Here is a 25,764-nt window from a genome sequence, read left to right as displayed (position 1 = left end):
AGACTGAAAGGTGCATTTCTTCCCGCAGATTATTATTATTATTATTATTATTATTATTATTAAATGCTAAGCTACAACCCTAGTTGGAAAAGCAGGATGCTATAAGCCCAGGGGCCCCAACTCGGAAAATGGCCCAGTGAGGAAAGGAAATAAAGAAAAGTAAAATATTTTAAGTATAGTAACATTAAAAAAAAATATTTCCAATAAAAACTATAAAAAAAAACTTTAACAAAACAAGAGGAAGGGAAACTAGATAGAAGTGTGCCCGAGTGTACCCTCAAGCACGAGAACTCTAACCCAAGACAGTGGAAGACCAAGGTACAGAGGTTATGGCACTGCCCAAGACTAGAGAACAATGGTTTGATTTTGGAGTGTCCTTCTCCTAGAAGAGCTGCTTACCATAACTAAAGAGTATCTTCTACTCTTAACAAGAGGAAAGTAGCCACTGAACAATTACAGTGCAGTAGTTAACCCCTTGGGTGAAGACGAATATTTTGGCAATCTCAGTGTTGTCAGGTGTATGCGGACAGAGGAGAATCTGTAAAGAATAGGCCCGACTATTCGGTTTCTTTGTAGGCAAAGGGAAAGAACCATAACCAGATAGAAGGGTCCTATGTAGTACTGTCTGGCCAGTCAAAGGACCCCATAACTCTCTAGCGGTAGTATCTCAACGGGCAGTTGGTGCCTAGGCCAACCTACACAAGGAACTCAGCTATTGTTGGAATAGTGGCATCGAGTGGAGAGATACCCCTTCCACAACACCAACAACAGAAGACTTTCCACTTTGCCTGGTAGACTGCTGCCGAAGACTTTCGCAGGTGTCCAGACATCCTGACAGCAACTTGTTGTGAAAATCCTTTCTCAGAGAGGGGATGCTGGATAGTCTCCAGGCATGAAGTCGTAGTGAACCTACGGCTTTGTGGAAGATGTTGGCATGTGGTTGTTTGAGTAGACTGTGTCGTGGAGGGAGTTCTCTTGGTAGCTCCGTTAGGAGTTGCAGAAGGTCTGGGAACCATTCCGCGTGATGCCATAGTGGAGCTATGAGGGTCATTGAAAGATTGACCAATGTTCTGCTCTTGTTGAGTACCCTCCTCATCAGACAGAACAGGGGAAAAGCGTAAACGTCGATGTTGTCCCACCGTTGTTGGAAAGCATCTTGCCAGAGAGCCTTGGGGTTTGGGACTGGGGAGCAGTACAGCGGGAACCTGAAGTTCAGGGCCATTGCGAAAATATCCACAGTCGGAGAACCCCACAAAGTCAGGACTTTGTTGGCTACTAGATGATCCAAAGACCACTCGATACTCACTATCTGAGACGCTCTGCTCAGATTGTCGGTGAGCACATTCCTTTTGCCCGAAGCGTGCCAATAGTGGTATCGAGTGGACTTCGGCCCATCTCAGTATCTATAGTAGCTGCGAAAAAGTACCTCCTTGTTTGTTGATGTAGGCCACTACTGTGGTGTTGTTGCTCATCACCATCATAGAGTGACTTGCCAGGTACTGTTGGAACTGTTGAAGGGCCAGGAAGACGGCCTTCATCTCTAGGAGATTTATATGGAGGTATTTTTCTGACTCTGACCAGAGGCCTGAGGCTGTGTGGAGCAGCACGTGGGGCCCCCACCCTTTTTTTTAAGTGTCCGAAAACAGCATCAAATCCGGGAGGAGGACGAAAAGATCCACTCCTTTTCGTAGGTTCTCGTCTGCCACCCACCACTGGAGATCCGTCAGTTCCACAGGTCCCATGGGGAATCGTAACCTTGATTCCACCGGGACTTGAGTCGCCACTGAAGGGATCTCATCCTGAGGCGACCGTTGGGAACTAGACGAGCCAGCAATAAAAGGTGACCGAGGAGACGTAACCACGATTGGGCTGGAAGTTCTTCTCGTCTGAGAAAAGGCCTTGCGACCTTCCTCAGCCTTGCTATCCTGTCGTCTGATGGGAAGGCTTTGGGGAGATTGGTGTCTATAATCATGCCTAGGTATACCAGACTTTGAGTGGGAAGCAGTGAGGACTTCTCGAGATTTACCATGATCCCCAGAACCTGGCAAAGTCTCACAAGTTTGTCTCGGTGTTGAAGAAGGGATGACACCGAGTCTGCTAGGATTAACCGTCGTCCAGATAACGGAGGAGACGGATGCCAATCCTGTGTGCCCAAGATGATACTAGGGTGAACACTCTGGTGAAGACTTGTGGTGCTGTGGAGAGACCGAAGCACAGCACCTTGAACTGGTACTTTCTGTCATCTATGCTGAATCTTAAGTACTTCCTTGAGGACGGATGGACTGGGATCTGGAAGTACGCGTCCTTTAGGTCCAGTGTACACATGAAGTCTTGCGGTCTTACTGCTAGTCTGACCGTGTCCGCCGTCTCCATGCTGAACGGAGTTTGTTTGACAAACCTGTTCAGAGCTTAGAGGTCGATGACTGGTCTAGAGCCTCCAGACGCCTTCTTTACAAGAAAGAGTCGACTGAAGAAGCCTGGAGATTCGTCGAGGACCTCTTGGAGAGCGCCCTTCTTCAACAGGGTCTGGACTTCTGCCCGAAGGGTTTGCCCCCTTGCCGATCCCATGGCAAGGGAGCTCAATGACACTGGATTCGTCGTCAGGGGAGGTAGAGATGTTATGAATGGGACGCGATATCCTAGACTGATCACGGAGATTGTCCAGGAATCGGCCCAGAGTTGCTGCCACCTGTTTGAGCAACTTTGTAGGCATCCCCCCACTGGTGGACATGCAGGGGGACTGCCTATTCTAGCGTTTACGGCCTCGGCTGCTCCCTCTAGGATTCTTGCCTCCCCTGGAGGACTTTTTGCCTTTCCTTTCTTTGACAGGAAAGGGCTTAGACACAACGGTATTCGCTGTTGTCATCGTTTTAGCGGTCTTGACTGGACAGGACTACTGTGGTGCTGGAGACTTATAGGGCTTAGATGTTAAAGCCCTATGAAGAAGGGAGTCTTGATGAGACTTCCTCCACCTCTCAGCGGCATGTTCCACATCCTTAGGCTCAAACAAGATGGATCCCTCTAGAGAGGAATGTCTGAGCCTAATGATCTCGGTGCTAGGGACATTCTGATGGAACCTCTCAGCTACTGCATCCCGACGTTTCAGAATGGTATTTGCCTACAAGTTCGAGACTTAGTGGGCCAGAGACTCGATCGTGCGAGTACCTGAGAGAAGAAAGGTCTCCATAGCTTTCCTGGTACGTTCTTTGGAGAAATCCTCAGAACGTATCAGGATACCTAAGGTTCCCAATCAGATATCGAATTGCATGGCGCACTTCGCAACTTTCTCCTGGTTAGGGATCTTGGTTGCCGAAAATGATACCTGCTGGTTGGAGAGTCTCTCAAGAGGGACTTCCCTGATAAGCTCTTCCAACGAGTGGTGAAGAGGAAGAGCTAATTATTATTATTAATATTACTAGCCAAGCTAAACCATAGTTGAAAAAGCAAGATGCTATAAACCCAAGGGCTCCAATGGTGAAAAATAGCCTAGTGAGGAAAGGAAATAAGGAAATAAATAAATGATGAGAATAAATTAACAATACATCATTCTAAACATAGTAACAGCGTCAAAACAGATATGTCCTATATAAACTATTAACAACGTCAAAAAGAGATATGTCATATATAAACAATAAAACCTCATGTCAGCCTGGTCAACATAAAATCATTTGGTCCAACTTTGAACTTTTGAAGTTCTACTGATTCAACTACCCAATTAGGAAGATCATTCCACAACTTGGTAACAGCTGGAATAAAACTTCTAAAGTACTGTGTAGTATTGAGCCTCGTGATGGAGAAGGCCTGGCTATTAGAATTAACTGCCTGCCTAGTATTACAAACAGGATAGAATTGTCCAGGGAGATCTGAATGTAAAGGATGGTCAGAGTTATGAAAAATCTTAAGCAACATGCATGATGAACTAATTGAACGAAGGTGCCAAAGATTAATAACTAGATCAGGAATAAGAAATTTAATACACTGTAAGTTTCTGTCCAAAAAATTAAGATGAGAATCAGCAGCTGAACAGTATACAAGAGAACAATACTCAAAACAAGGTAGAATGAAAGAATTAAAACACTTCTTCAGAATAGATTCATCACATAAAATCTTGTAAGACTTTCTCAATAAGCCAATTTTTTGTGCAATTGAAGAAGACACATACCTAATGTGTTTCTCAAAAGTAAATTTGCTGTTGAGAATCATACCTAAAATTTTAAAAGTCATACAAATTTAAAGAAACATTATCAATACTGAGATCCGGATGTTGAGGACCCCCTGTCGTTGACATACTTACAATCATACTTTGAGTTTTGTTAGGATTCAACTTCATACCCCATAATTTGCACCATGCACTAATCTTAGCTAAATCTTTATTAAGGGATTCACCAACCCCAGATCTACATTCAGGGGATGGAATTGATGCAAAGAGAGTAGCATCATCTCCATAAGCAACAAGCTTGTTTTCTAGGCCAAACCACATGTCATGTGTATATATTATGAAAAGTAATGGCCAAGAACACTACCCTGTGGAACACCAGATATCATATTCCTATAATCACTATGGTGCCCATCATCAACAACTCTTTGAGATCTATTACTTAAAAAGTCAATAATAATGCTTAAGAAACGACTCACCCACTCCCAACTGTTTGAGTTTGAAAACAAGGGCTTCATGATTAACACGGTCAAACGCAGCACTAAAATCAAGGCCAATCATACGAACTTCCTGACCACAATCAAGGGATTTCTGTACAGCATTGGAGATTGTAAGAAGGGCATCACATGCTCCAAGGCCTTTACGTAAACCAAATTGCAAACTAGGGAATAGATGATTACCTTCAGCAAACCTATTAAGACGTTTTGCCAGAAGACGTTCAAAAACTTTAGATAATATGGGAGTTATGGAAATTGGGCGGTAATCAGTGAGACTTGAGCTACCACAAACACATTTACATAGAGGAGTAACATTACCAATTCTCCAAAAAGTGCTAAAAGCTCCTCTTCTTGCTGACTTGCGCAAAATAACAGATAACATTGGAGCTAAGAAATCTGCTGTCTTTATAAAAAACAAAGGAAAAATGACAAATTCGAAGATAATTTGTATTTTTCCTAACCATACAAACCTTAGCTATTTACATTGGGTTTACCTTTTGGCGCAGCTGAAATGACGGGCCAATAGTTTTAACGAGGGTTAATTACCCCCGCGCTAGTTAGCGGGGGGTGGGGGAAGGGTAGCTTGCTACCCCTCCCCCCTCCACACACCGGTGACTTGCTTCACTTCACTTAGAGGTAGGACTTGACTTGGGGGTCAGGGATGGCGGGCACATATGTGTAAATGGCTAAGGTTTGTATGGTTAGGAAAAATACAAATTATCTTCGAATTTGTCATTTTTTCCGTAACCGAAATATAAACCACGCTATTTACATTGGGTGACTTACCCCTTAGGAAGGGTGGAAAGTCCCCAGCCTTACTGACTTCGGCTTGCCCGGGGGCTCGATCCATGAGTGAGCAGCACTAAAGAGAGGGAGCCCCTGTACCTAACAAGTTCCTAGCATCGCTAGGAACGAGTGGCCTACATAAGCAGTGTGAGGAGGAGAGTGTGACTCGTCCTATGAAGTTGACCTTGAGACCTTCAGATAGGAATTCTAGAATAGGACATTCCTAATACCACCTCGTCAGGGTATGGGAGACGCAACAGTATTAAGCTTAATACTAGGAGCACAAAGAAGCATGGGTTACCTGCAGAGGTCGAGGTCAGCTATGCGAGGACCAGGATGCTGCTTCCCCAAGAGAGGGGAGAATGAAGAAAGAAGTAAGGGTCAGACATACTCTTTCATTCACGCAGACTAAGACCAGGTAACAACGCCCTCAACCTACTGCTACTTGTCCAAAAAGGAGCCTGAGGTTAGACCAGCTGTTGTGCAGCCACCACAGGGCCGATAGAAAACGTATCGAGGCTCCTGTGGGTCACGTCTTGCAGGTAGTGGGCTGTGAAGGTCGTTTGACGCTTTCAGACCCCAGCTTGAAGTACCTGCGTCATAGAGAAGTTTCTCTTGAAGGCAAGGGATATAGCAATACCCCTGACATCGTGGGCCCAAGGGCAACGTGACGGAGGAGGGTCAGGATTCAGGGCATGGTGGATAACCCTTCGAATCCAAGCTGAGATGGTGTTCCTGGTGACCCTCCTCTTAGTCCTGCCTGTGCTCACAAACAAAGCTCGCACTTGAGGACGGACTGCAGCCGTTCTCTTCAAGTAGTGCCTCAGACACCTCACTGGACATAGTAGCAGCTGGTCTGGGTCGCTTGTTACAGAACGGAGACTCGCGATCCTGAAAGAGTCGAACCGAGGATCCGGCACTCCAGGATTCTGAGTCTTGGCAACAAACTCAGGGACGAACCTGAACGTTACCTCCCCCCATCCCCTTGAATGGGCAATGTCGTACGAGAGACCCTGAAGTTCACTAACCCGCTTGGCCGAAGCCAAGGCGAGTAGGAAAGCCGTCTTCCAAGACAGGTGGCGATCGGAGGCCTGGCGTAATGGCTCGAAGGGAGGTCTCTTAAGAGACCTGAGGACTCGAACCACGTTCCAAGGAGGGGGTCTCACTTCCGACTGGGGGCAGGTAAGCTCATAGCTACGTATGAGTAAAGAGAGTTCTAGCGATGAAGAAATATCCACGCCCTTCAATCTGAAGGCCAAGCTTAAGGCTGAGCGATAGCCTTTCACTGCCGAGACAGAAAGGCGCATTTCTTCTCGCAGATATAAGAGGAAGTCCGCTATTGCTGGAATAGTGGCATCGAGGGGAGAGATTCCCCTTCCACGACACCAACCACAAAAGACTCTCCACTTTGCATGGTAGACTCCCTCAGAGGACCTTCGCAGGTGCCGAGACATTCTCTCCGCAACCTGTTGCGAAAAGCCTCTCTCCGTGAGGAGACGCTGGATAGTCTCCAGGCGTGAAGCCGAAGCGAGGCTACGGCCCTGTGAGGGACGCCGGAGTGGGGTTGTCTGAGAAGCTCGTGTTGTGGAGGAAGCTCCCTCGGGAGTTCCGTCAGGAGCTGCAGAAGGTCCGGAAACCATTCCGCATGATGCCATAACGGAGCTACCAGAGTCACCGAACAGTTGACCGATAGTCTGGTCCTGTTGAGCACCCTTCTCATCAGACAGAACGGTGGGAAGGCGTACACGTCGATGTTGTCCCACCGTTGCTGGAAAGCATCTTGCCAGAGTGCCTTGGGGTCCAGGACTGGGGAGCAGTACAGGGGCAGCTTGAAGTTCAAGACTGTCGCGAACAAGTCCACAGTTGGGGAACCCCACAAAGTCAGGACTTTGTTGGCTATCTGAGGATACAAAGACCACTCGGTACTCACTATCTACGAGGCCCTGCTCAGACTGTCGGCGAGCACATTCCTCTTGCCAGGAATGAAGCGAGCTGATAGTGTTATCGAGTGGGTTTCGGTCCACCTCAGAGTCTCTACTGCAAGATGGGATTGCTGTTGCGAAAAAGTGCCTCCCTGCTTGTTGATATAAGCCACTACTGTGGTGTTGTCGCTCATCACCACCACGGAATGACCCGCCAGGGACCGTTGGAACTGCTGAAGAGCTAGAAAGACGGCCTTCAATTCTAGCAGGTTGATGTGTAGGCACTTTTCTGATTCTGACCAAAGGCCTGAGGCCCTCCGGTTCAGAACATGCGCCCCCCACCCTTCTTTTGACGCGTCCGAAAACAGAGTCAATTCCGGGGGGGAGGACGAGAAGACTTACTCCCTTCCGCAGGTTCTCGTCGACCAGCCACCACCGCAAGTCCAACTGTTCCAGAGACCCCATTGGGATCAGAATGTCCGGGGAATCGGATCCTTGATTCCACCGGGACTTGAGCCGCCATTGAAGGGATCTCATCCTGAGGCGGCTGTTTGGAACCAGACGGGCCAGGGAGGATAGGTGACCTAAGAGACGCAACCACGATTGGGCAGGGAGTTCTTCTCGCCTGAGGAAGGGTTCTGCCACCCTCCTCAGTCTTGCTATCCAGTCGTCTGATGGAGAGGCTTTGTGGAGATTGGTGTCTATTAGAATGCCTAGATAAACCAGTCGTTGGGACGGCTGCAGAGAGGACTTCTCGAGGTTTACCACGATCCCCAGATCCTGGCAAAGATCCAGAAGCCTGTCTCGGTGCCGAAGAAGGGTCGACTCCGAGTCTGCTAGGATCAGCCAATCGTCCAGATAACGAAGAAGACGAATGCCGTTCCTGTGCGCCCAAGATGAAATCAGGGTGAACACTCTGGTGAACACCTGAGGAGCTGTGGAGAGACCGAAACACAGCACCTTAAACTGGTAGATCTTGTTGTCTAGGCAAAATCTCAGGTACTTCCTGGAAGACAGATGGATTGGGATCTGGAAGTACGCGTCCTTTAGATCCAGTGTGCATATGAAGTCTTGTGGTCTCACCGCAAGTCTGACCGTGTCTGCTGTCTCCATGCTGAACCGGGTTTGCTTGACAAACCTGTTCAGAGCTGAGAGATCGATGACGGGTCTCCAGCCTCCAGTAGCCTTCTCTACAAGAAAGAGTCGACTGAAGAAGCCTGGGGAGCCGTCCACGACCTCCTGGAGAGCACCCTTCTCGAGCATGGTCTCGACTTCGGCCTGAAGGGCCAGCCCCCTTGCCGATCCCGTGGTATAGGAGCTCAACGACACTGGATTCGCTGTCAGGGGAGGTTGAGATGTTGTGAACGGGACGCGATAGCCTTGGCCGATCACTGTGACCGTCCAAGCATCGGCCCCGTGTTGCTGCCACCTGCGGACGCAACGCTGAAGGCATCCCCCCACAGGTGGACATGCAGGGGGACTGCCACCCCTAGGGCTTGCGGCTGCGACCGCCACCCCTAGGAGTCTTGCCTGCCCTGGAGGACTTACCGCCCATCTTGACCTTGGCTGGGGCTTAGACACCACCTTCTTAACTGCCGGTGCCTGCTTGGGAGCCTTACGAGGCTGTTGCTGCTGTTGTGGCGGGGCTGGAGGCTTATAGGGCCGAGTTGTAAGGGCCCTATGGAGGAGGGAGTCCGTGCTGGATTTCCTCCACCTCTCAGCCGTTCGCTCCATGTCTTGAGGCTCAAACAGGTTCTCCCCCAGAAGGGAAGCATGTCGGAGCCTACACACATCTACGGCGGGGACCTTCGGATGGAATCTTTCGGACACAGCATCGTGCCGCTTCAACACCGAGTTGGCCCATAGGGTAGTAACCTGGTGCGCCAAAAACTCGATGGAGCGGGTGCCCGAGAGCAAGAAGGTCTCCAGGGCCTTCCTATTGGTCTCCTTGGACAAGTCCTCCGATCGCAATAGGATACCCAGAGATCCTAGCCAAAAGTCCAGCCACGAAGTGGCCTGCATGGCACACTTAGCGACCTTCTCGTGGCTAAGGATCTCTGCCGCCGAGAATGACACCTGCCGGGCAGAGAGCTTCTCAAGGGGAACTCCCTTCGCCAGCTCCTCCACAGAGTGATGGAGAGGAAGAGCAAGGTTGTGCTCACCCAGGATCTCGAAATACCTCCTCTGCTGAAGACGGGGAGGAGGGATGAGCTTGTTCCCAGCAGTGGAACGACTGGAGGAGGCAAGAAGTGCGAGCTGAGCGTTGGCCCTAGCTCTGGCACTCTTCAGACCCCAAGACCAGAGCAGAGCCGCACTGGTCTTAGGGGCCTTCCGAACGTCAAACAATTCATCCAAGATCGTGTCTTTGCCTTCACGGGGGGGGCGATGACTGGATCCATAAGCCCGTTAAATTGCCTTATCAGACTTAGGACCTGCCAGAAGGCATGTTCGGATTCTTGCTGTTCTCCCCCCTGCGGGCTGGCAGCTAAGTCTCCTGCCCCAGGGATCTCTTCCTGGGGTGACACGTGGACATTCCCCCGGGTAGTCGTGGGTTCCTGACGAATCCTTGCAGAGGATTTAGGGACGGTCTTGGAGTCCTTGGATTCCCTCCTGGGAGGGATACAGGATCCCAACAACGAGGTTCGAGGGGCCCCTTCCTCACGAGATGATTCTCCTGCATGAAGCGAAGTCTCCCCCCTTGGTGCCGAGGTGAAGACTACCACCCCACTGGACTCACCTGAGGACGGAAAGGCCTCGTCCACGGGAGAAGGAGAAAGCACTCGGGTAGGAGAAGGGACCTTCGCGACCGACCTCTTGGGAACCAACTTCGCCCTGCGGGAAGTCACCACAAAGTCCACTCCTCTCTTTCTCTTCAGCGTAGGAGACAGCCGTTGGTTTGTTACCCTGGTCGGCGAGTGCTGGTTTCATAACCCTCACTAACGCCCGTGCCAGAGGACCAAACCAAGTCTGTTGCTCCAAGGAAACAGAGTCCGAAATCCTCGCTAAAGGGAAAGGGATCAGGCGATCCTTTGGAGTGGACACCACGGTACCTGCCTGAAAAGAAGGTGGGGAAGAATGATGTACTAACCTCTCCTCGTCCTGCACTACCAACCCGTGTTTGGGTGGAGGCGATCCTGAGCGTCGTCTAGGAACACGCGTTCCTGCTGCTACCACCGGCTGCGGAATTCGCCGCGAACAATGGTCGCGCGGGTGCGCAGGTGCGCAGGTGGATGATCACGCGGGCGCGCGGGCGAACAATCGCGCGGGCGCGAACGATCGCGCGGCCGCGCAGGCGAACGATCGCGCGGGCGCGCAGGCGAGTGGGTGCGAGGGTGGGCAGGTGAATGAACGCGTGTCCGCGGCGGCGAACGCAAGTGTTGGCGCGACGGCGAGGAAACGCGCTGCCGCATGGGTGAGGAAGACCGCTGGCAATGTAGATCCACAGGTGATCGATGATGAGCTGGTGAGCGCTGACGCGCAGGTTGGCGATGACGCGTTGTGGCATTGATGGCGAGCAGTATGCGCAGGTGAGCGATCGCGCGATGGCAAGCTAGTAGCTGGCGAACCATGTTCCTTCAGAAGCGTTGGAGAACGTTGGCGCGCCGGCTGTAACATGCGGGCGGTCTGGAGATCGCCGGAAGACAGGTGATCGCTGACGCGTAGAATACGGTTGAATAGGCGATACTAAAATCGCCTGTGCGCGCTGACGAGCAGGTGAACGCTGGCGCGTAGGCGATCGTTAATGCGTGGGAGAACGCTGGTAAATAGGCGATACCAAAACCGCCTGTGCGCGCTGGCGAGCAGGTGATCGCTGGCGCGTAGGTGATCGCTGGCGAGCAGAAGGTCGACGCGTGTCCTGTGAAAGGACAGGTGGCGCGGCGCGTTCACGAGCAGGAATTGGAAAATCGTTGGCGCATTGGCGAACATGTGCTTTTGACACGCGCAGAACGATGTTGCGTAGCCACAGGATCAGACAGATGGTGAGCAGGAAGCTCAGCAGGAACTGTACGATGGTCAGAGACCACAGGGCGATGGTCCTCAAATGAGCGCTGACGCTCAGAAGAGAGCTGATGAGCAGGAGAGCGAACATCAGGAGAGCGCTGGCGAGGAGGGCGAACATCAGGAGATCGCCGACGAGCAGGTGAGCGTCGGCGAGCAGGAGATCGCCGACGAGCAGGTGAGCGTCGGCAAGCAGGAGATCGCCGACGAGCAGGAGATCGCTGACGATCAGGAGAGCGCTGACGAGCAGGAGAGCGCCTATGCGCTAGCACTGCTCGTGTGACGTGTTCTCCAGAATGCGAATATCTGACAGGAGTTGGTGAATGGTCAGCAGAGAGGTCCAAGGAAGACGGAACTGTAGGTTAAGGCTGACAAGGAGAGTCCCCCTCGGAGGAAGAAGACCCAAAAAGGCGCCTCTTAACCCCCTTGTAAGGGGAAGGAAGGCCCTTGCGGCGTAGCGGACGGTGAGCCTTACGGCGGAGGCGGCCTCGGGGAAGATCGTCGGGACCATCGGTCCTCCGAAGGGGAGTCTCCGTCAAAGCACTTCCCTCAGAAGGAAGCTGAGCAGCAGCAGAGACCGAAGGACTCACTTCCCCCTTCGAAGGATGTACGGAAGGGGGAGGAGAGCCCTTAGCACCATCATTCGCAACAGCACCTGCGGAGGATTGCCCAGCCACGTTGGAGGCCTCTGTCACCACGATGTCGAGAATAGACAGAGGGTCTACCTCTGCTACCGCCGGCGATTGCTTAACAGCGGCCCCCAACGAGACAGGGTCAATAAAGGCGACCCTGGAGGGCAAGCCCTTAAGCTCCAGGGACGACCAAATCTGCAAAAGATCGTCATTGGTTAAGGCATTATCAATAACCTCCCCCGGAGGAGGAGGGGGAACTGCCTCACTATGGGAGGCAAAGCCCTCTCCCCCCACCCAAGGTCGGGAAACAGAACTAGGGCCTGCGCTACCACTCGGCCGACTCTCCTTGGGAGACGGACGAGGGGAAGCTTCGGAGGAGGTTTGGGCGGCGGGAGAAGAGTCCCGAGAACCTTCCTCCTTCAAGGCTAACCCCGAAGGAGAACGGTCTCTCCTGGACTTCTTACGCCGACGGCCAAACCTCTCCCACTGGGAGGCAGACCACTCCCCGCACTCAGGGCACATGTTCTCCTGGTCACACCGTCAGCCTCGACATTGAGGGCAAAGGGTGTGCGGGTCCGTAGTTACGTTCGACATGAAAGTCCCACAAGGACGACCGGCAACTCCAGAGCATGTACGCATTGTAAAGTACTAATAATGAAGGTCAACTTCCAACCAACACACACGCTGTAAAGAGAAAGCAGAAAATTAAAGGCTGTCACGAGGACGAAGAGCAGACACGTCTGATCACCGCCGAGCCAAAAGTGAAGTGAAGCAAGTCACCGGTGTGTGGAGGGGGGAGGGGTAGCAAGCTACCCTTCCCCCACCCCCCGCTAACTAGCGCGGGGGTAATTAACCATCGTTAAAACTATTGGCTCGTCATTTCAGTTGCGCTAAAAGGTAAACCCAATGTAAATAGCGTGGTTTGTATTTCGGTTACGGAACAAATGCTATTTGGGTCTACACCTCCATAAGCATCAAGGTCCATCAACAGAGCTTTGATCTCACGAGATCGAAAAGCTAAACTAGTTAGTTTAGCCTCTGGAAAACAGGAATAAGGAAGTTCAAGTTTTTCATTACTCTGTTTACTGTCAAAACATCAGCCAAAAGGGTTGCCTTTTCCTTTGGACAGTAAGTGACTGAGCCATCTGGTTTAAGTAAAGGAGAAACTGTTGCATCTACACCAAACAGTGCAGATTTAAGGGTAGACCACCATTTATGTTCCTGAGTTGTACCAGAAAGGGTTTCTTTTATGGTTAAATTGTACTCCTTTTCAGTTGAGGCATAAACTCTCTGAGCAAAAGCTCAAAGCTGAGCATAGATGCTCCAGGTAAAATCTGATCTGTTACCTTTCCAAAGGTGATAGGCCTCCTGCTTCTCCACGGCGTCAATGACCTTAGATGTCAGGATGCCTGAAAACTTTAAATCATTCATTCATTCCTGCTTCTCCAAATAAGCACGTCTACAATCATCATTGAACCACGGCTTGTCCTTCACTCAGTACCTTAGCACACGAGAAGGGATACGCCTATCAATTATGTTGACTAGATTCTCATTCAAAGGGGCAACAGGATCTACACTACTATATAATTGTGACCAATTCAAGCACAAAAGATCATGCAAAATCCCATTCCAGTTTGCTAGGGATTTCATATAAATTTTACAAGAGTATGATATATCAGGGACAGGCTGCTCAGTCTTCACTACTAATGAAATCAAGGCATGATCAGATGTCCCGACTGGAGAACCAACCTTACTAGTTATAACGCCAGGGGAGTCAGTGTATACGAGGTCCAAGCAATTACCAGACCTGTGAGTAGCTTCATTTATAATTTGCTTACAGCCTGATTCCGAGGCAAAGTTTAAAGCTCTTAAGCCATGGCGATCGGTAGGAGAGATAGAACTTAACCACTCCCTATGGTGAACATTAAAATCACCAACAAAGACAAAAGAAGCCTTTCTATCATCTTCTTGTATCTTAGCCATAATGGTAAGAAGACAATCGAAGATAGAATCATCCATGTCTGGATTCCGGTAGATCAAACACAAATAAAAGTTGTTATGCCTGCCACAAACTTTTATTACCTGAATCTCATGACATCCACATTGATACCAGGACTTATGAGAAGCAGGGTACTCGGTCCTAATATACACCGCCATTCCCCTGGCCCTAGGGATGGCATCACGTTTCAACATTATTGGCTTCTTAAAACCACTTATAAGGCTCCTTAAGGATCTCGAAGTACCTCCTCTGCTGTACGCGAGGAGTTGGGAGGAGCTTGTTGGTGGCACTGGAACAGTTGGAGGAGGACATCTCAGAGAGCTGTAGAAAGATCTTGTCCCTGGTACTCTTAACCCCTTGAGACCAGGGCAGTGCTGTACTGGTCTTGGAGGGTTTCTGAGTACCAAAGACAGGGTCCAAGACCGTGTCCTTGCCCTCTCGAGGAGGGATCTCTGGGTTGGAAAACCCGTTGAGAGCCCTCATTAGAGTTAGAACTTGCCAAAACGCATGTTCTGACTCTTGCTGGTCTCCTCCAGATGTAGGACTTGCAGCGAAGTCTCCTGTCCCCAAAGGGTCTTCTTGGGGAGAGTCGCGGACGTTCTCCGAGTGGCTAGCTGGCTCCATCCTAGTCCTAGTAGAGGACTTCGGCAATGTTTTAGAGTCCTTAGATTCCTTCCTGGGAAGGATGTAGGACTCCAACATTGACGAGGAGGGCATGTTCCTTTCAGTCCCCGCCTGAGAAGACATCTAGGCGTGAGGAGAGGTTTCCCTCATTGGTGCGATGGGAGAAAGTCTCTCCTTGCGTGACTCCTGAGGACGGGATATCTTCATCCGAAAGGGAAGGAGAGACAGTCTGGGGGAAAGAAGGAACTTGCTTCGAAGGCTTGCATGGAGTCAGTTTTGCCCTTGGAGAAGTTACCGCGTCTGGAAATCCTCTTTTTCTCTTCAAAGGGGTAGAAGCAGCCATAGATCTGTGCCCTAATTCAGAGAAGACAGGCTTGAACGCCTGCGTTATGGCTCTGATTAGTGCACCGAACCAGGGCTGTTGGCTGATAGACACACTGTCAGACATACCCATTGAAGGGACAGGAATTGAAGGATCTCTGGGAGGAGTTCTCATCATTGATGGGTTCGCCTGAAAAGGCTTTGGGATCCTGGACCCCTCTAGATGTTTCCCTTCTCCCACAATGCGCACTGGTATGCACTTGCGGGGAGGGGAATGAGGCGATGGCAACCTTTCCGTGTGTAGTTCAGCAGTCTCGCACGTAGGAGGATATTGATGGTCGCGCGAGGGAGAGTAATGGTGCTCACGCGAGGGAGAGTAATGGTGCTCGCGCGAGGGAGAGTAATGGTGCTCGCGCGAGGGAGAGTAATGGTGCTCGCGCGAGGGAGAGTAATGGTGCTCGCGCGAGGGAGAGTAATGGTGCTCGCGCGAGGGAGAGTAATGGTGCTCGCGCGAGGGAGAGTAATGGTGCTCGCGCGAGGGAGAGTAATGGTGCTCGCGCGAGGGAGAGTAATGGTGCTCACGCGAGGGAGAATACCAGGAATAGCGCGCGGGAGAATACCAGGAATAGCGTGCGGGAGACTGTTGGTGCGCACGCGGGGGAGACTGCTGGCACGCGTGGGGGAGACTGCTGGCACGCGCGGGGGAGACTGCTGGCACGCGCGCGGGAGACTGCTGGCACGCGCGCGGGAGACTGCTGGCGAGCGCGTGGCCGCGCGGGAGACTGATGGGGCACCGGAGCACGTGCGGGAGACTGTTGGCACGCATGCGCGTTGAGCGCGCTGGCGAGAGTTCGCGCGTGCCTGTATCGGTCGTAGGGCGCGCGCGCAGGAGAAAGACCCCTAGCACGCGGGCGCGCAGTTGAAGCCTGTGCTGCTCGTGGGTGCGTGTCAGAATGTGGGCGCGAATCTGTAGGGGAGGATAGGCGAGTGCGTGAAGGGCGTTCAGGCGATGACGAGCGCTGGCGTGATGGCAAAAGCTGGCGCATGGGAGAAGTCAGTCTATTCAACTTCCCAGTACCGCCCAGATCAGTCGATTGTTGGTCCACAGGAGATTTAACTGCTGGGCGTGAACGCTGGCGCGCAGGTTAGAGTTGGCGCGCAGCTAGGTGTGGGTGTGTAGGTTTGGGTTCAGGTAAGGTCTGACGCGCAGGAGAACGTGGGCGCGTATGTGCATGAGTGCGTGCATAGCGCGTACTGGAGCTGTGCTCTTGTTGGGACGTACATGCATGTTGGCGCATACGCCCTTGATGCCCTGTGTTAGGGTTTTTTGATGGGCCCTGACGAGCTACTAGAGCGCGTTCGTCAGGTTTCGTTGGTGCATAGCGCTTACCTGACTGGCGCGCCTTAGCGTGCTCAGATGAAACCTTGCTAGGTTTAAAGAGGAAGGGTGACGGCAGGTCGGCAGGTCTGTCGGGTGGAAGGTCGACGTGCCCTTTAAAAAGAACGACCTTCCACCGAAGGAGATCGCGAACGATCTGCAGAAAGGTCCAGGACCAATGCAGGAACAGTCGGTGATTGTTGTCGAGGCTCCTCTGTGGGGGACTGCAACGAAGGTGTAGAACCAAAGAACCAAAGAGGCGCCTCCTCACCGCAGGTGATGGAAGGCCTCTCTAGCAAAGAGGAAGGCGAGCCTTGCGACGAATGCGCCCTCTGGAGGCCGTAGGGTCAGCGAGCTGACCCTCTGCTGTCCTCCGAAGAGGAGTCTCTGTAAGTGAACTCCCCCGAGGGAAAGAAACACTAGCAGTTGAGACTGTTGGACTTAGTTTCTCCCTCGTTGGTTGAACAGGAACAGGAGAAACTAAGAAACTAAGCCGTCATCTACCGTAGGGTTTGAAGAGGCAGAGGTGATGGGTGATACCGCATTGGATACCTCTGACACCACAACGTCGACAAGAGACAGGATCAACCTCTGTCGGTGACGGCGATTGCTTGATAGCGGCACCCAATCGGATGTAGTCGAGTAAAACCTCCTTGGAGGGCGAACCCGTAAGCCCCAAGGAGGACCAAAGCTAAAAAAGGGGGGTTAGTGATATATCCTCCCCCGGGGGGGAGGTGGAGCTGCTTCGCTAGGGGAAGCAACGTCATCTCTCGAGCCCCGAGTTTGGTAAACAGTACATCGGTTTACGCTACCACTCGACGGTCTCTCGAAAGAGACCAACCGAGTGGGAGCTTCGGAGGAGGTTTGAGCAACGGAAGAAGGGGTCTTGGGTATTTCTCCTTTCGAAGAAACCTTCGAAGAAGAAATATCCCGTTTGGACTTCTTCCGTCGTCGCGAAAACCTCTCCAACTGGGAGGTAGACCACTCCCTACACTCACCACATCTGTTATTACTACCACACCGTTGGCCCCTACTGGAAGGACAAAGGGCATGAGGATCGGTCTCGACCGCCGACATGAATGTTCCACAGGGGCGGTCGGGAAACCCAGGGCAGGTGGGCAAAATCGCAGAGGCCAACTTCACAAACAGAACTAGAAAAAGAAAAAGAAAAAAGCATTAAATGGCTGCCAAATGACGGCGAGGATGAAAGCGGACACGTCCGACTACCATCCGAGCCGAGAGCAAAGTAAGCTCAAGCACAGGTGTGTGAGAGGGGGGGATAGCAAGGTACCCTCCCCTAACCCCGCTAACTAGCGGTATCGGTAGTAAACCCTCGTTAAAAATTAATGGCTCGTCATTTCAGCTACGCCGAAAGTAATACCCCCTATTAAATAGCGTGTTTTGTATTACAGTTATGGAACAACTAGGTATTCTATCTACCTTCCTGTTGGGTGCTTTCAGTTTTAATTTCAGTGTGGCAATAAGGAGTTGGTGATCACTACGAATATCTGTACACCCATAGCTTCTTACATTTCTCAGAGTTCTCCTCTTTTTATTAATGGCAATGTGATCTTTTTGATTTTTGTAAATGCCACGTGGTGAAGTCTTGTGTTGAAAAAGAGTACCTCCAATGACAAGATTGTTTGCTGAACAGAAACTTATGAAATGTGCTCCATTTTCATTTTCAACTTTGCCAAGACCCTCGACACCCATCACATTCTCTATCCCTTGATTATTCCTTCCAACTTCAGCATTGAAGTCGCCAATCACAATTTTCATATCTCTCTCGGGGATCTCATCTATTACATTCTGCAGTTCTTCATAGTATCCATCTTTCCTTTCTTTACGGGAATAATTTGTTGGGGCATAGCTAACTATAATACTCATATTGCACTGCTTTGATTTGAACTTTGCTTGTACTAATCTACTATTTACAACTTTCTACTTGGTTAATGCCTTTTCTGTTCTTGCCTTGGTCTAAAGTTTCCTTACCAATCCCCTTATAACGTGTTTCACTTAGGGCCAAGACATCCAAACTATACGGTATTTCATAAATTCACTTTCCACTTGCTGTAACTTCCCAATCTGATTCATGGTTCTAACATTCCAATTACCTATTATCAATTTTTCTTTAGTATTTATAAACAGGGAGATTCTTAGCACCCCGCTAAGCCCGGGACTTGGGGCCATTCTTTCATCTTCCCTACCCATGACAGACTAAATCCATAGAGGATTCATTGGCTAGATATAACAAAGGATAGCCAGTTCCTTCTGATGCGCAGTGCCTATCTAAGGCAAGTGATACAAATACAATTATTTTGAAAACTATAAAAATTGCTGTGAAATTTATATATCAAACAAGCTCTGTTCCCTGACAGGCACATTCTCTCTGCCATAGTACCTAGAATTTACTGTAGATGGTACTTTGATCAATCCAACAGTGATTCAGTGGCAGATTACTGAACTAATTGGCGGTCACTGCAATTTGAAAAGATCCAATTGGATCCCACTTGACCTGAGAAATTGCCAGAGGGCTTTATTTTATGCAATCAGAATCCTATACTTCCAAAATTCAAACAGGGTAACTGAAGCATCAAGCATGGGTCGGAGATACTCATTCTTGACCCATGACGCGATAATGGCAACACATCAGTATGAAGATACTTGTGATTTGTTTTACAATTCGATTATTCCAGATAATGTAAGGATTGTGAATTTCACTCATTTGTATAGAATGGGATGCCTGGGGGATTTTTCCGGTGATTGTTCAAAGTGTCGTTTTGGTGAAATGCGTTTTGGAGCGAATGTAGTTCGTTGGGACAAGTGTAAAATTTCTGATTACTTATGAAATATTTTTCATTTACGAAATATGATCATGTTACCTTGCTAGGAGAGAAATAGGTTACAAATCAAATACAGTACAGCGTAAGGTAAGAATACGGCAGTATATGTGGGGTCGCCGGGGATTATTAGGACCCCAATTAGGTAAGTAGGTAAGGACATGGCTTTTAGGTTGGGTTAGATGGGAAAGTTGATGTGAGGTGGTGTTCTTGTGTAAAGATTCAGCAGAGCAATGGACACAGTTTTTATAGTACAGCGACCGCATCCTGCAAATGACTATAAAATAGGAACAAAATTCCCATTTCCTATGGATGAGGGAGGAACTGGCTGCTTATACAAAAAGGCTTCCTTATAGTAGGATAAAACTTCTGAGTCTTCCTTAACCTACCATAGAGTCAAACTTTAGGGTCTTGGGTAGTTTACATATGGGTAATACTTCCGAGTCTACATTAACTTACCATTAAGTACAACTTTTTGGTGAAGGATAGCTTACAGTAGCATAAAACTTCTAGATGTACTTTAACTTACCGTCTAGTAAAACTTTGGTTTTATTATTGTTAAGAACAGGGCAACATTCTCCACATAAAAAAATTTTCCTAAGATTCCTATGGAAAAACTTTTGTTTTCTTAGAAAATGACATTTATCATCACCGCCAATTATTAGATAGTGAAATACACTCTAATGCATCCGCCAGCAATGGGGAGGGGGGCCTAAACTTCTTAGCCTAGGGCTGCTTCCAGTAGGGTACCCAGAAAACAATATCAAGGCTACACATCTTAACTTGGTCACACTTCAGAATCTGAAAATTCAAAGGAAACTTGACAAAACGTCTCGAGATAAACTTACATGGCATATTTTGTCTGTTATAGGCTGCTTTGGTGGAAGTGGCTGCAGATTTTGGTGCGGTGGGGCTAACTGCTGCTGCTGCGGAATGTAAAATGTTGGTTGGTGTTCCTGGTATGTTGCCTTCATCGGAGGTTGTTGCCACTGTAAAGGTTGTGATGACACTGGAGGAGGTTGTGGTGTCCCTGTCAGAGAATTGAGGATTAGCCTGGGGTTGGTGATGGAAGATGTCCCTTCAGGTGGTTCCTCCAGGGCTGAGACCATCTCCAGGATCTTCCCAAACAGCACCTTGAAGTTCACAGGAGACACTTTTCTTAGTCTTGAACACAGGTACCTTGAGAAGTCCTGGATCTCGGCCTCAGGTCCTTCGGCCTCCTTCTTCTGCATCACGATATTGGCCTTGTGCAGGAGCTCCCTAATGGCAATTCCAGATACCATCTGCTCATCTGAAGTGGAGGGGGTGGAGGCTACTGTATCTGCTGGCTTGCTCCTCTTCAGGTTCCTCCTCCTGACCATTGATGCAGCAGACAAATCAGACATCTCACTGGAGGAATCGTCGTCATTTCTGTCTGAAATGGCCCTTTGCGAGATAGGAGAGAAGCTATCGCTCGCTTGTGTGTTCTCGTGGGCTATGTGACCCCCGAGGAACTCCCAGGTGGTCATGACTTCTTCCTCTCGTGCTGTCCTCCTCCTTGCTAGGGCACCACTCATGCTCTCCTTCTTCTCTATTTTCCCAAAATCTGTCCTTTTCTTCTCAAAAAACTTCCTCACTTGCAGGAAAGTACAGTTGGGGAAGGTTGCTGCCAGCTCTGTCCACAGGGTCTCCTTCAGTCTGGGGTTGCACCACTGCTTATCCTGCTTGTTATAGAGAGGAGGATTTTGCTTCACAAACTCAGCAATCTCAGAAACTTGGGCATCCGTGAAGGGGTAGTCTGGTATGTCCCTATGGCTAGGACGATACCTCTTCTTTTTTGGTTGTTGTTGTCTACTAGGTCCTCCTGCAGGTTCTTCTTTGACAAAAGGATCGTCAGCAGACTCTGCCGCCACTAGCGGAGAAGGGGGCATCTCTGGTTCCTTGGACTGCTTAGTGGTCTTGCGAGGCATTATAGAGGTGTAATAGAGAAAATCCAGGCATGTGTAAAATGAAGAATGATTGGTGCTGACCCTAGTGATCCCTAGGACAATGTCGATGCCGTACTATTTCCAAAATGTGTAACTGAACACAAGCACACACACATACAAAAAGAAAAACAACACAGCACTATCGTATTGAACAAATCAAAATAAAGTTGACAATATACAATTTACAACCAGCCCGCCATACATCATAAGCTGTGCACAAGAAAGGGTAACATTTTGGGGTAGGACACGGCAAGAAGTAGCACGGTGTCGTTCCTGGTGCGAGGTGCGACGAACTCATGCGACATCTTACGAGGCGAGTCAATGACGTCACAACACCAATGTTGCGAGGTCGTCACCTAACACCAAAGTTGCGAGGTCGTTACCTAGCACTAATCCACGTTCGTTCATTTTGGAACGCCTTGCCCATAGCAAGACAATGGTTCTAGCACTGAGGCAACCCCTACGAGAAAACCACTCCGCGATAAAACATAAAACTATTTAAAAACCTGGGGACGTCGTGCCATTTTATACGTTTCTTGCGAGGTCATGTCACAAGCTGGCACGATGTGTAGTACGCTTTCTTTAGAGGTGGCACGACCCAAAGTCGCAAAAAAAAAAAAAAAAAAAAGTGTAGGTGCTAACCACCTACCTTAAACAAAATTATTCCACGAAAAACCACGCCCAAGGGTCCTGGTGTTCCTCGTTGCTCTCTCCACAACATTGTGAAATGTGAAGTGTGAACCGTGATTGTGCCATTGTGGGCACACTACTAGATGAAGTGTAGTTGGTACAAAGCGCTGCAATCTGCAGAAAATTCATTATCATTAGTTACCTCCTATACAGACAACACAGCTTACATACTTTTACTTTTAAATTCCAGGTCTTGTCTAAAATACCGGGCAACAACTTTATTTTCTGTTTCTAAATTCCGTATTTCTATGTCACTGTTTCTAAATTTTAATTGATTATAGCAAAACATATGTTCCGTAGTATCCTCTGCCTCCCTACACAACACACAAAGCCTTTCCTTATTATTCCTGTATCTATAATTTTCTTTTCATTTTATTGTATCAAACCTTGTTTTCACAACTATTACTGTCTCATCAGTGTTAAGTTCTCCTATGTAAACTCTTTTGTCATTACGCTGTTTAGTCATCTTTATTTTCATTTCTTCTGTTTTTTTTTCATAATTTCATTTGTCACCACTTTTTATTTCTTTTTTGAGAACGTGTTTTTTTCATATTTTTCTAAATCTTCAATTTTATTATCATATTTATTGCATAAAGGTCTCAGTGTCATTAGTAGGTAACAATCGAGCATTGTGTTGGCTCTTTGGTCACATTTCTTGTAACGGCGACCCTAAGCAGTTTTCCTTGTTTATATTTCACTTTTCCTAATACTGTTTTAGAGTTCGTTTAACATTTCTGTTCTGACTTTCCACAGTTTTAAAATAATGATATTTTTATATTCATATATGGTTACTTTTTTCTATTTCAAATAGTCGCAGGCTTTTTATTATATCCTCTTTCTTTTCTGGGTGTGGTTTCATTAGTCAAATGCACTCATCTATGGTATTTGGATTTTTTTGCAGTGTAATAAGAAGTGCATCAAAGTTTTTTCTTCCTTTCACATAATTGTGTTTTGTATCAGCATTTATAAATTTCATCTTCGCTGCAGATCCAGTGTAGCGGTGCGTGGTCAAAAAGTAGCTCTTTAAGGATTTAAGGATTTTATTAACTCTAGCTACCCCTCTCAGGGTTTGAGAGTATATTAAAAAATATACTAAATCATAATTTGACTTACAGTATAAGCCCATATGGACTAGACAACAAAATAATGATATATAACCAAAACTGTTCCATTATGATTTTGACAAATTTTGCTAGATTGCACAGTTAATATTATTATTATTATTATTACTATCCAAGCTACAACCCTAATTGGAAAAGCAAGATGCTATAAGCCCAGGGGCTCCAACAGGGAAAAAAAACCAGTGAGAAAAGGAAATAAGGAAATAAATAAATGAAGAGAACAAATTAACAATAAATCATTCTGAAATAAGTAACAACGTCAGAACAGACATGTCATATATAAACTATTAACAACATCAAAAACAAATATGTCATAAATAAACTATAAAAAGACTCATGTCCGCCTGGTCAACAAAAAAGCATTTGTTCCAACTTTGAACTTTTGAAGTTCTACAGATTCAACCACCCGATTAGGAAGATCATTCCACAACTTGGTAACAGCTGGAATAAAACTTCTAGAGTACTGCGTAGTATTGAGCCTCGTGATGGAGAAGGCCTGGTTATTAGAATTAACTGCCTGTCTAGTATTACGAACAGGATAGAATTGTCCTGGGAGATCTGAATATAAAGGATGGTCAGAGTTATGAAAAATCTTATGCAACATGCATAATGAACTAATTGAACGACGGTGCCAGAGATTAATATCTAGATCAGGAATAAGAAATTTAATAGACCGTAAGTTTCTGTCCAACAAATTAAGATGATAATCAGCAGCTGAAGACCAGACCAAAACAAGGTAGAATGAAAGAATTAAAACACTTCTTCAGAATAGATTGATCACCGAAAATCTTGAAAGACTTTCTCAATAAGCCTATTTTTTGTGCAATTGAAGAAGACACAGACCTTATATGTTTCTCAAAAGTAAATTATCTGTCGAGAATCACACCTAAAATTTTGAAAGAGTCATACATATTTAAAGAAACATTATCAATACTGAGATCCGGGTGCTGAGGAGCCACCGTCCTTGACCTACTTACAATCATACTTTGAGTTTTGTTAGGATTCAACTTCATACCCCATAATTTGCACCATGAACTAATTCTAGCTAAATCTCTATTAAGGGATTCACCAACCCTAGATCTACATTCAGGGGATGGAATTGATGCAAAGAGAGTAGCATCATCTGCATATGCAACAAGCTTGTTTTCTAGGCCAAACCACATGTCAAGTGTATATAGTATGAAAAGTAATGGGCCAAGAACACTACCTTATTTTCTACCTTAAGCAACTGACTAAACTTTATACTATTTGGTCTAGTATAATAGTATCTTTTTATATACAATTCTCTGAGGCTACTAAAATAAGGACACACCAGAGTATAATGGTACTTATTGGCCAGTTCCTGGGTAATACACATTGGGCATGGTTTTGTCCCTTGGGAAGCCGAGTATCGCTTATCAGCAACAGGAAACCTATGGTTACCACATTTGGTTAAATATTTGCTTAAGCCTAATTCAGTCTTAAATACTTTATATTTAGAGCATAGCCTATTTTCATTAATTTCACATAGTAAATTCTGCTTATCTATATCACAAATTCTGAGATCAACACATTTCCTAACCCAATTACCATTAAATTCACATGGGCTGTTCCAGGTATTAGATAGATCACACTTGTCTAGAATACTTTTATTTTTACAATCCATTTCGACTTGAATTCATTACTATCGTATAACTTTCTTAACAATAAAGACATGGTGTGGGATAACTTATGTTGTTTATCTTGCGTGATCCTTATCCAAAAGTTTACCATTCTCTTTTCAATTTTGCTTGTTAAACCAAATCCTGCCTGTTTCCATAAATAGTTTCGCCTTCCTTTATATATAGTTTCAAGTTACAGCAAAGTTGTAACGTATTTTTCTTTTTCATATAATCCTCCCATATTTTAGTCTTTCAATGTTTGTAACTTATCTGTCTCCTCGTTAGTTAGATGAGTTAGTGAGATGAAGGCTGTCTGGATTGTGGATTTATAGGCGTTATCAAATATGTTTTTTTTTTTTCTTTGTGTTCCTGGTAGCAGTTGTTCCTAGATATTCGAATTTGGAAAAGGTAGAAGTTGCATTAATCAAATCTTTATTTTAAGGCATGTACAGCAATGCGCAGAATATAGAAATTCTCTTTTGATGGCATTTGTGGACTATGAAAAATCCTTTGATTGTGTGCACCGGCCAATTTTGTGGAGACATTCGTTATTATGGAATTTCTCTTAAATATGTAATTCAAATTAAGTCTGTTCATGAGTATAGCAAGTGCAAAGTTAATGTTAATGGAGTCTCATCAAATGAATTTCCAGTGAACAGTAGACTATTCCAAGGGAATGTGTTGTCACCTTGGTTGTTTATCCTCCTCATGGATTTTATAATGAGTAGAACAGTTGGAGATGGTGGAGAGGGGTTAGACTGGATTAGTGATAGGAATTTAACAGACCTAGAGTATGCTGATGATGCTATCCTTGTTAGCAGAACACCACAGGATTTGCAATGCTTACTTGTCAGAATGCATGAAATATCACACGAGGTTATGTTGAAGATAAATCGAAGAAAGTCAGAGATGATGAGAACGGAGAATGCAATGGAAGATGAAATATCATTGGAAGGAGAAGGGGGGATTAACGAGGTAGAATCATTTAAGTATTCAGGAACTATGATCTCCAATACAGGGTCTTTAGAATTAGAGTTTAGTGAAATATAAAAAGAAAAAACAAATCAGACAAGAACTAGGTTAAGTAAAATTTGGAAATCAAATTGCCTGAAATTACATTTAAAAATCAAACTATATATCAGTTTAGTGAGATCTGTGTTACTCTATGGACATGAATTATGGTATGACAATG

The 25,764-nt window shown here is 47.2% G+C and overlaps 1 protein-coding gene across 1 annotated transcript in view; it reads right to left on the bottom strand.

Moving 5' to 3' along the window:
* Positions 1 to 21,740, bottom strand: part of LOC137620782 (uncharacterized) — a 123,357-nt gene extending 101,617 nt beyond the window's left edge. Inside the window, exon 1 of the mRNA XM_068351211.1 lies at positions 20,003 to 21,740. Within this exon, the coding sequence (XP_068207312.1) occupies positions 20,003 to 21,103 (1,101 nt within the window). The 5' untranslated portion in view covers positions 21,104 to 21,740. The remainder of the gene's footprint in view (positions 1 to 20,002) is intronic.
* Between the last annotated feature and the right edge of the window lie 4,024 nt (positions 21,741 to 25,764).

Source organism: Palaemon carinicauda, chromosome 27 (genome assembly GCF_036898095.1).
Source record: "Palaemon carinicauda isolate YSFRI2023 chromosome 27, ASM3689809v2, whole genome shotgun sequence".
Taxonomy (NCBI): Eukaryota; Metazoa; Arthropoda; class Malacostraca; order Decapoda; family Palaemonidae; genus Palaemon; species Palaemon carinicauda.
This window is presented reverse-complemented; position numbering and strand designations above follow the sequence as displayed.